Source organism: Mustela putorius, unplaced genomic scaffold, assembly GCF_011764305.1.
Source record: "Mustela putorius furo isolate JIRA1106 unplaced genomic scaffold, ASM1176430v1.1 tig00000992_pilon_pilon_pilon, whole genome shotgun sequence".
Lineage (NCBI taxonomy): Eukaryota > Metazoa > Chordata > Mammalia > Carnivora > Mustelidae > Mustela > Mustela putorius.
In genome coordinates, this window is record NW_025421526.1 from 2,663,887 (window position 1) to 2,675,563 (window position 11,677).

General features: G+C 38.6%; 1 protein-coding gene across 4 annotated transcripts in view; it reads left to right on the plus strand.

The window, feature by feature from the left end:
* The window catches only part of ANKAR (ankyrin and armadillo repeat containing), a 66,582-nt gene extending 57,921 nt beyond the window's left edge, over window positions 1-8,661 (plus strand). For all 4 annotated transcript variants that reach the window (XM_045086470.1, XM_045086469.1, XM_045086471.1 and 1 more), the window contains 5 exons: window positions 671-788; window positions 3,154-3,263; window positions 4,771-4,967; window positions 6,847-6,893; window positions 8,401-8,661. In XM_045086470.1, coding sequence (XP_044942405.1) covers window positions 671-788; window positions 3,154-3,263; window positions 4,771-4,967; window positions 6,847-6,893; window positions 8,401-8,648 — 720 coding nt within the window. In that variant the 3' untranslated portion in view covers window positions 8,649-8,661. The remainder of the gene's footprint in view (window positions 1-670; window positions 789-3,153; window positions 3,264-4,770; window positions 4,968-6,846; window positions 6,894-8,400) is intronic.
* The last annotated feature ends 3,016 nt before the right edge of the window (window positions 8,662-11,677 follow it).

The window sequence follows — 11,677 nt, forward strand, 5'->3', positions numbered from 1 at the left end:
GGGAATTCAAGCTTCAAATCAATAAATTAGTCTTTTTAGTCAAAACTTAAAAAATGAGAAAAAATTTTTATCTGGAAAAGCGTTTACCAATTTGTAAAATACACAGTATTTTTTACACCGGCCCCTTCCACCTATAGAAACTCCATTATTTATGAGGATTCCTCATTTATCTGCAGTTTTACAAGTTACAAGGCACTTTTTGCCTCTGTCCCTTATCTGATACTTCCAACACCGCCAGGCTGTGGGCACACAGTATCATTTTCATCATCCCCACGCTGCAGGCAGAGAATCACGGTAGTATACAAGACAAGTTTTCTAACTGCAGACCTTTCGCTGATCACACTGATTCTTCAACCTATGACACCCGGTGTATCTGGGTGCTTCTTTTTCTATCCAGTGACCTTTAGGAGAACTACTTTCTATGAACCCATACTTCAAGGACACAAAAGCTGCGAATATTGCAGGAAGAACACACTGGCCTGCCATGTCCACCACAGTGATCCGACAGTGAAAACTACTCTGATTCAAACCTTTGCCGCTTGCTTTTCTTGTACTGCACCATTTCGAGTTCCCCCCTTACCTTCCTGAGAAGTACCAAAGAACAAAAAGCTTAATTAGAGGAGCAGAGTAGAAAACATTCGGTGATTCAATGCTTCTTTTTTGTTTTCAGATTATCATCTTAGCTAAAGTCATTATAGATGTGGACCATATTACTTTGTCTGCAAGAGGTGTTACTATTTTAGTTGAGAGTCTGTATTCAGTTAATTCCACTACTATTATCTTGACAGGTAAGAAAGAACTAGAGGTTGGTTACATAAAACTACATCTGCATGAAACTGTTTTCAAAAAAATCTTTTGTAATCTGAACAATAAACAAAGTAATACACTTGATACTATGTCACATGGTTTGAAGAATGAACTGGTGTATGTCTACGTGCAACTCCACACAAATTCTACATGGGACAGTGGGAGTCTACTCTGCACCCCAACAGAAGCCAGGCAACTCTGACCGTGGCCTTTTTGATTTCCTAGTTACCTTTTCAATCCCCTAATTATTTTTTGCAAATATAAAATGAGAATCCAACTCTGAGCTACTAACCAGAAAATTTACACACTGATTTATAATAGTAATGGCAGATTTATATGCTATTCCTCTGGCTGGTTTTCTTTTGATCAACTTCACATTTTGCTAACATTCAAGAATTCCTTATGTTGCTATGCGATATAGCAAAGCAAAATAGTCCAATAGAGTTCTTGGCACACTTAATGCTAACCGTGTAACTCTATCTACTCTAGAGCTAATTTTCGAAATGAATAATAAGGTGATTGACTTGATATATCACTGTCAACACAACATGAAACAGTATCAGAATGACGACCACATGAAGTGACTACTACCGAAAAATAAACAAGGTCTTTGTTTTGTTTTTGTGATTTTATTTATTTGACAGACAGAGATCACAAGGAGGCAGAGAGGCAGGCAGAGAGAGAGGAGGAAGCAGGCTCCCTGCCGAGCAGAGAGCCCAATGCGGGGCTCGATCCCAGGACCCTGGGATCATGACCCGAGCCAAAGGCAGAGGCTTTAACCCACTGAGCCACCCAGGCACCCCATAAGGTCTTTGTTTTTTTTAACTGAGATGGGTCACTGAAGGTGGCAAAGGAAGTTACACTTACTGCTACACTTATATTTTTACTTGGCATGGAAGGAAAATTCACGCAAATGAAAACTTTCTGATGGAAACGAGTTAGGAAAAAAAATGTTTAAATTATTAAATACATTCTTATTTAAATAGCACTCTTCAAGTCATAGTAACTCTATGACTCTGAAAAACAATCATCGTGGTTTTAAATTTTACTGCACAAACTCTTGTGTGCAAGAAATACTATGTTATACTATCCTTCAAATATTAATTTTCTCAGGCTTGTTGGAACTGAATCTCAAAAATTTCTGGGCTTTCTTTGCCCTCCGGCATCACAGTCACATGCATCTCCAGAGTCACGTGCCTGTCTGGGGTATCCCAAGCAAAGCAGGATATTTGGGCCTCAGATATAATGTAAAATAAATGTTGTCCCGGATGTCTAAGTTGACAAGGTTCCCACACATGGCTCCAGAGGTACAGAAGTTTCACAAATACTAGATTTCTGTTGCCAAGGGTCCAGTTTTCCTGTGTCCACCACAGAACCGCGCTCCACATGCAGCTCCTGCCCCTGGTGTGGACTCCCTGGTCTGGGATCCTCTGCCTGCCTCCGCCCCGTCCCCGTCCCCTACTCCCCATCTTTAAAGAACCCTCTCTGCCTCGCTCCCTTTCCCCTACAACAGTGCCTTCTATGTTCACAGGCTTTTAAAAATATACGCCTGAAAAAAAAAAGGTTATTTTTAGACATTTTTTGCTTTAAGCCACATAAGCCATCCCTCCCCATCCTGAAACAATAAATACAAATGTCTTGGTTTATAAAGAATGCAAAAAAAAAAATACAAGAACAAAACCCAAGTGAATACCTCAACAGAGCATCCATCCACATTTATATTTTACAGTCTGTGATGCGCTTATTCCACCACAGCAACAATACTATGAAAAAATATCACATGAAACCTCTAAAAATGAAACACATATTTGAATGAGTTTTAAATTGGTAGTTGCAGATTTATTTAATTACCTAATTACTTTATTATTTTCAATCTCCAAACATTTCTTTTTATGGCAAAAACATCAACAATTTTAAATTTAAGTAATACATTGTTTGGGTTCAAAATACCATTAAGCTCTTAACTCAAAGTGATCTGAATTGCAAAAAGGACAAACTTAATTTTTTTTATGGTAGTTCAAACATTATGTTCACGGTCATTAAAAAAACACAAAAGCTCAAAACAGAATATATTCTGAAGCCACAGGAAAGAAAAACTCCGATTTTCAAAACTCCCTACTTTTAAATAAAGCGAATTAACTTTTACTGTTGGTGACAGACAGAAAACCAAATCATAATTTTGGGGAAGGAACTCCACATTTCATACATACATGCTTTTTCTCAGTCCTTCATTAGAGATGTCTTGTGACTCAACCCTTTTAATAATCTGTGCAACTGAACAGAAGTACAGTCGATCAGTTTATATACATTAAATAACACAAACTTTTTTTCTTGTTTAATTTTCAGGGAATTTAATAGCTAGCCTGGCTCATTCTAGAGCTGCTATTCTAGAAGCATTTACCACATTAGGGACAATCCAACAGCTCTGCTATCATTTGTATTCTGGAAAAGAAGAGGTAAAAACAAAACCAATTGTATAATCGAATATTCTAAAAATGTAATTGCGAATATTCTAAAAATGTAATTGTGTGCTACTTTCTCTACAGGCTGACTATGTTATATAATAGTTCATGTTACTGACTCAAAATTAATTTTTCTAGTACCACATCTGCCATCCATAATGGTGGTTCCTACAAAATGTGCATTTTTGTTTTAACATCAGTACTTAAGATTCAATATACAAATAAGTACACTGATGATAGAGAAGTTTGTAATTAAAATATTTATAAAATATCTCACAAAAACCGGTGACTAACTTATTAACTTAGTAACTAAGCAGTTTTTGTGATCTAAGTCATTTCTACGATTATTTGGAATGCGTGAAAGTGGGATCCACTGGACAGTTTTATCTGCCAAGCAGGATCAGAGCCAACAGTATGAAGAAGGCCAGAGTCCTGGTCTGCTTCTGAGACTCCCCCGCCCCCTCCCCAGGTGTGAGGCAGTGTTTCTCCAACTTCAGGGTATGCAGAAATCACGGGAATCTGTTACACCATAGATTCCTGGGCTCTATTCCCAGCATTTCTTACTGAATACATCTGGTTTAGGCCCTAAAATGGGCGTTTCTAATCAGCTCCTAGAAGCTGGTTAGAAATGGTATCGGGACCGTACACTGAGAGCCACGGTTCAAGGTATGGAAGATATACGGGCACATGCAGCAGTCACATGCCAGTGTAGAAACTAGAATATCAACTCTGGCTTATGTTCATTCTATGACATTTCTTAGGCCACCACTAACAGATTTTCTAAGAACTTCCCAGGAATATACTTTAATCTTATGAACAACCTGATTACTTCCGGGTCACAGGCAGAGGATATCTTTTTCTGCAGTCCTGTGACTGTTAATTAGTTTTTGCCAGTGGAAAACTAAATTGCTTTCTTGAGTGTATGGAGGTTTTTTTGTTGTTTTTCTTTTTTTTTTTTTTTTTTTATCTTATTTTTATCCTCTAGTCTCTTGCCTGGTCTCCTATTATAATCAACAGCAGTTTTGAAAAATTCCAGCATCCAGGCTGCAGCCAAAATAATTAAGAGTTTCTAGGGGTGGAACCCAGGCACTGAGCAATTTTAGTAACTATCAAGGGGATTCCAATGCACAATCAAGACTGAGACCCTTAGTTCCAACTCAATGGTTCTTAGTCTGCTGCATATTAGAGTCGCCTCTGGCACCGTGTGAATGCCTAGATTCTAACCCCAAGACAGTTGGTGGGCTTTTTTTCTTTTTTCTTTTTTAACTGCTGGTGATTCTAAAACACAGTCAGGACTGAGAACAAGTACTAGAAACCAATGGCAGTTGACAGCTTTCTCGAAAAATATGGCTGTTCTGCTTCCCTCTGTAGATTGCCGTGGGTGGACATCCATGTTTGCTAGGCATAGCTACAGAGACTAATGAACTGTTTAGTGAGAACAGTTTGTTAGATATTTTAAGAATAAAGCTCAATGAAGGGATTGAATTGCTTCTTCATTTAGGTTCGCACAGCTTGCTCCTGTGCTCTCGGCTACTTAACCTACAACGCGAATGCTTTCCGCATCCTACTAAAGGAATGCAGAAATAAGCCTAACCAGTTCCTCCGTATAACAAATAATATCAACAGAGATGCAAGTATCAACCCAGCTTTTTTAAAGGAATTTCAGCTGCAGCAGCGAGTGGGACTTCCTTCCTTAAGGTATTGTGCCTGTGTCTGTGATGTTGCAGTAGTGAGATGAGCCATAGAGGAACTTGTCAGAAAGCTTAAGGGAGATCCAGCAAGGGGAACTATTCCTGCTGGGACTGAATACCGAGAGAGAAAACTCACCCTGAATGTCCACTACCAAAGCCCGTTTTACTTCTGATTTAGCAGCAAAACTACCTGTGGAGGCAATCTTGGGGATCCCATTTGGCCAAGTTATTCATGTTTCAGAAAAACTTTCTGGGGTTCTGGTCGCTTCCAAGTCTGATCTGGAAAACCACTTCTGGGATATTACTTGAGAGTCCTGAGCCAACCAGGAATACCACCTGACTTTGGCATCATCAAAACAGGTTTAAAAGACCTTTGAATTTCATTCAAAGCTAGGCCAGACTCCCGGGTAGAAACAGGGCTAAATCAGACACAGTGCCTGCAGTTATGGCGAAGGCTGATGGGCATTAATTTATCCACAGGATTTTGCTTCAGTGCTGGAGTTTCATCAGAGCTTAAGTTTCTGCAAACAAAGAGGAGAATCTGCTTAGAATGGGCATCTTTTCTGTAGTCGATGTAGCTGAATTACAAGTTTTCTCCGCAATTGCACTATTTGTGTTGGAAACAGAACTACTCAAGATACAGTATTAACTCTACGATAATAGTAGAGAATAGGATCCAATATTGTATTGTGGTTCTGTAAATCAATTTTCAGAATGGAGAAAAATGAGTACATCTTCATTTTAATTCTTGGAAAACCCAAAGACGCAAAACTGTTTACCCAATTTTATATGATGAGACAGGTTAATCTAAATTCCTGTAACTGACAGTGTTAAAAAATATTTATTGGTTCAAAAAATTAATTTAGGATAAATAACGGGAAGTATTATTTTACACAATTACTCCCACAACTAGCCCGAGTGGCAAGTTTTCAGGAATTAGAGAGATACCCCTTCCTCAGGACGCATTACTGTCCTCTGCTGGAGAACAGGTGTACTAACTATACAAAGCTACAGTGGCCAGAGGGAATGGCAGCCCCTGGAATTGTGAACACTCAACTTCTAGGACTGTAAGCAGTGACCAGTGCTCACCACATTTATAAGAATGGTTACAGGTGAGGCGGAATGGTTAAGTAAATAATAATTACTCCCATAACTAGTAGTACTATGAACTCATAGAGTATTTACATAATTTAATTTTAATTTTCATAACCATTCATCGATTAAATGAAACTATGGGAAATGTGCTAAAATATCACCGAGACATGTTTGGAAACTTTGGCATGGATACCAATACCCTTCCGCCGCCAAATGTTCCTTGATCCCGCTACTGGCAAGTATGCTGACTGTGGTTGGGGTCACAACAGCATGTTCTCGGCCTATATACTGTTTCTCTCTTCCCATGCCCCTACGCAGCTCCCAGAACAGCAGATTAGGGTCCCTGGATACGCAAATTTTGAAGTATGGACAGAGACATAATTTTCCTGGTGTTAACTGACCCTGTATGAAAGCATTCAGCTGAAATGTCAGCTAGTTTCATGCTACCCTTTGGCCACGAAGGTCGCATATGGACAGACTGAAGTCTACGCCTCACTAAGATGGCCAACAGCAAATGTTCCTCATCAAATTAACCAGCTATACATTTGAGATAACCACCTTTAATATATTAACTTTAAGCGAGACTTAAATTTTATTACCAGGGTAATTCTGTAACTGTTATGTTATGTGTACAGGATGATGATTTAAAATAATACTGCTTTTAAAAGCCACCCACCCCAACCCTCAAGACACACACCATATTAACTAGGTACACCTTATTATTCTTTGGCTTGAAACATTGGTAAATCATTGCTTTGAAAATTTTTGTGATCAACATGTTTTCCTTTTAGTCTAGAGAAAAATGGAGGACCATCCATAATTCCTGTCTTTAAAAAAGGTAATTGATTTTTCTTTGGTCTCTGAGGTAATGTCTAGCCCTGACACCTTACAGTTCTGTGTTTCATTTCTAAAAATTCAAAGTGTAGAGGCTACTCCCCAAAAATTTACCTGTAAACTCTGCTTTTGCCATTCTGTATACTTAAAATATCTTCCTATTTAAAAGACTATGGTAATCATTTCTTTTAAGGCCTTCCCTACCATATCACTTGTCAGAAATCCCTCTTACTTTGTTTTTTCTTATAAGCCATGCATAGAAATAGGTCATTACTGAAACATGTAAGTGTGGCTTAAATTACGATCTTGTTATTCTGTTGTTCCATGTACACCTTGTCTGTAAGTTCTTAAGGTAGAGACCACATTTGTTCCACAGATACACTACTGTTTTATACGTATTTGGTAGATGTTGGTTGGGTGATTTTAGGCCTGCAAGATCAGAGTCCAGACCTTTTAAGGTTACACATCAATTCCTATCGGACATGTAATAGGGAAAGTAAATTATTTTTTGACTTAATTTATATGCTTAGTGCTTATTCACGTGTGTTTAGTGTAGGACCAGTATCAGTCTTACTCGGTATATTATCCTATCGCCCAAACCAAGGATAGAACCATTCCAAAGCCAGGAGCTGTGTTAAGAGTCACATATGGAAAGGGAGTGAAAAAAGGGAGAGAAGTTCACGCATTCAGGGAGTCTCTGAGGAAAGCTAGGTTTGTGTGGGAGGCTATATATATGAATGTTATGAGTAGAATATTTTTTGTATAGTTTCTTTAGTGTCAGAGATAATTTATCTATTCTTAAACAAGATTTTATTTATTTGTTTGACAGAGAGAGAGAGAGAGAGAGAGATCCCAAGTAGGCAGAGAGGCAGGCGGTGGGTGGAGGGAGCAGGCTTCCTGCTGAGCAGAGAGCCTGACTCGGGGCTCGATCCCAGGACCCTGAGATCATGACCTGAGCCAAATGCAGAGCCGCCCACTGAGCCGCCCAGGCATCCCGTCAGAGTTAATTTACACAAAGAAATAAAGTCAGTCCCATTTTTTTCTTTAATACTGTTTTCTTGTTTTGTTTTTTAATATTGGTTTCTAAATAGCAATCTGTGTACCACTAATGGTATAATGTTTTCATAGGTTTATGGTAACATAAGAAAAAATAAGGACAATATAGCAAGTTTCTGAAAAAGTTAGTTTCATTCAATATAAAACATGTCATTTTGAGATAGTACCTTTTACACTTTCTTTTGGGTGTTACGATATCCCCACTTTTACAGATGACCTTGCCATTTGTTCTTTTATTAGTCTCAACTTGGCATAATAAAAAGTTGACAACCACATATTAGCCCCACAAATTTTTGCTCTCTGACATCTAAAAGTCTGGAAGTTATGGATCCATTCTCTTCGTATGTTTTAGTGATTTGAAGAAAATACAACTATACAGAACCAAAGGCAATGGGACTATATCTAGGGCTCTTGGGCTTCAGAAAGACATTTACTTGTGGCTCTCTAATTTTCAGGGAAAGAGCACCGAAGAAAACTAAAACCTAAAATTCAACCAAGAGATTCTTTGACTTTAATACCTCCTGTAACCAACTTCATGGGACTCTTCAGAGCAACAAAAAAGGCCCCTGTTTCTCACAATATTTTTTCCTTTTCATCTGCAATTTCATCAGATATCACAGAAGTTTCAAGACCAAGAATAGTGTTTTTGAGCCAACTTGGGAAACACGTACAGAAAGCTAACCCAGAGTCTACAGAAGGCTAATAAAACCATTAATATGAAAGTAGGAAAGAATTCCTGAGCAATCTTTTCAAATCCTTCACTTTTCTTAAAAGATTGTATTTTTAAGTAATCTCTACAGTCAACGTGGGGCTCAAAGTCACAAACCCAAGATCAAGAGTCACATGCTCTCCTGACTGGGCCAGCCAGGTGCCCCCCCATTTTTTACTTTTAATTTTAATCTAATTCTAGTAGAATATAAAAAACTGAGTATTAACATTTTGAATGGAAGTTCTTGATAATGATACTTCACAGATTTTCTCTAGCCTGTTTACCAAAGTTTAACATCAGGTCAGACTCATAGTTTCAAAAATAAATAGAATTTATTCAATAGAATTAATATTTTATTAAATAGAATTAAATAAAATTTTCCTGCATTTAACACTATTAAAATACAGCAACGGACACAAGTGGCATAATTAGTATCTCTATATCAAGTGTCAGAAACATTTTAAAATCAGTATGCTGGGCTAAAGAGGCCTGATTCAAAAGAGCCCACCTGTTAACATGCACTGTAGCACCTTGAGATAGTTAATGATAAATACTACAAAGGCACAAGGCTTTTAAAACCCCAAATGTAGAAATGTATACTTTTAAAAAAGACTTAAAAAATCTGAAATCACTGCTCACCAAGTACAAAAGTCTGGCTAAACACTGTGGCTACCAGTGTTGACCATTCCCCATACTTACAAGTATTTTTGGTTTACAGCTAGAAAGTGTGACACTCTGTGGCTCAGAATCACATGATGTCTTTGCCCAATGAGCACTGTTTCCAGTGGGCCCAAGTTTTGCAGTAGGTCTGCTTCTATTTTACTGCAGCAGGTAGGTTTGATATAAAATCAAGCTGGGCTTCACTGTAGCCTTTAAAGCCCTCATTTTTCTCTGACCACTTGGCTCCGGCTGCACTGAGCGTAAGAACTGCCCGCCGTTCCTTTCTCCCACCCCTTAACACAGTAAGATGGAGGTGATGGCAGCCACAGGCAGGGCTTTCCACGCACCAGAGTCTAAAGCCTAGGCTTTTGGCCACTGGACAGTAGGAGACCTCTCTCACCTTCAAATTTAATTCTACTTCTGGTAGGTGCTCTAATATAGGAATATTGGGGGGAGGGAGGTTTATTCCATACTACGAAGGGAAAAGTAATTCAAGTGATAAGAAATGAGTCATTTATTCAGCACGGCTAAGGACAAGAGTTCATATTAGTGGAAATATTAAGCTTCTGTAGATGTAAAACAAAACAAAACCCTCTAGACAACAAACTTTGAGCTTTGGAACTGGCTTCTGATGGACTGAAGACTATATTCTAAGAACACCTTCAGAGCTGAGTATCAGGGATTCTTTGAATTCAATAATATAAGAATTCCTGAGTTTCTTGGCCTATCAAGGCCATCCTACTATGCCCAAAACTTATAGTACTTTTCCTGAAGTACAGTCCTCCTGTTAAGATTACTTTTATTACCCTGCATTTTTTTCTTTTTTTTTTCATTTTTTTAAATTTTATTTATTTGACAGAGAGAGACACAGCAAGAGAAGGAACACAAGTAGGAGGAGTGGGAGAGGGAGAAGCAGGCTCCTCACCAAGCAGGGAGCCCAATGTGGGGCTCCATCCCAGTACGCCATGATCATGACCTGAGCTGAAGGCAGACGCTTAACGACTGAGCCACCCAGGCATCCCCGTTTTTAAAAAATTATATATGAGTGGGGTGCCTGGATGGCTCAGTTAGGTGGCTGCCTTCGGCTCAGGTCATGATGCCAGGATCCTGGGATCGAGCCCTGCTTTGGGCTCCTGGCTCGGTGGAGAGCCTGCTTCCTCCTCTTCCTCTGCCTGCTTCTCTGCCTATTTGTGTCCTCTCTCTGTCAAGTGAATAATAAAAACAAATCTTTAAAAAGTTAATAAATAAAATACGAGATACGCCTCAAGATACAGAGGATTTCAGCAAATCGTCTGCCTTTTACCTGTACCATGAGCTAACTGGTCCGCGTCTGCCCACACAGAGTTCAGTGCTGCTCCCTTCCTTATCCTTTCCCTCCTCCTGTCTCTTCCCTCCCTCCTCCCTCACTGCCAAGTACAAAAGGCCTACAGACACGGAACGCGTCCCCAAACTGCTCATTTTCTTTAACTGTAGTTTCTCTTATTTATAGCATGAATTCAGTTTTGACATGTGTGCTTGTAACACCTGTAGCAATTTCGATACTTAAAAATTTTAAGAGCATAGATTACAGATACCCCATTTTAAAATATTTGTGATGAGGGAACAATTTTTGGTCAATCTCCTTCCATGGTTTGAATGCACTCTGACTATGAGACACACAGGAAATACTTATATTACTTCTCTATGAATTTAGGTTCACATGATACAGAACACAAATTCAAATGAAAAGTGTAAGTTCATAAACTAAGTTTCTTCTAAATAATATATACACATATTTTTAAAGATTTTATTTATTTATTTGACAGACAGAGATCACAAGCAGGCAGAGAGGCAGGCAGAGAGAGAGGAAGGGAAGCAGGCTCCTCACTGAGCAGAGAGCCCGATGCGGGGCTCGATCCCAGGACCCTGAGATCATGACCTGAGCTGAAGGCAGAGGCTTTAACCCACTGAGCCACCCAGGCGCCCTCTCTAAATAATATTAAAAAACCAATTCTATCAAAGCTATACCTCAACAGCAAAGAATACAGTTTTTTAAAAATATTGGCTGTTTCTATATGTTCCCTCACATAAATTATATTTTCTATCTCCAAGTGGGTGATCATAAAGGAATACCCTATGATCACAATTCTTAAAAAAAAAAAAAAAAAATTACTTATGGAATTTCCCAAAATTGAGGTCACCTTAAGTTAGGATTAAAATAAGAACTCTTTTCACAGTTTAGATTTTTATCCTTACCCCCTATTTTCTGAAGAAAGCAAGTCATTGACTAGAAAATTAACAACCTGGTCCAGTATGATGATGTAATACAACTCTTTACTGATAAAATCTCTCAAAGGACATTAAAGTCAGTAGCATTGTCTTTA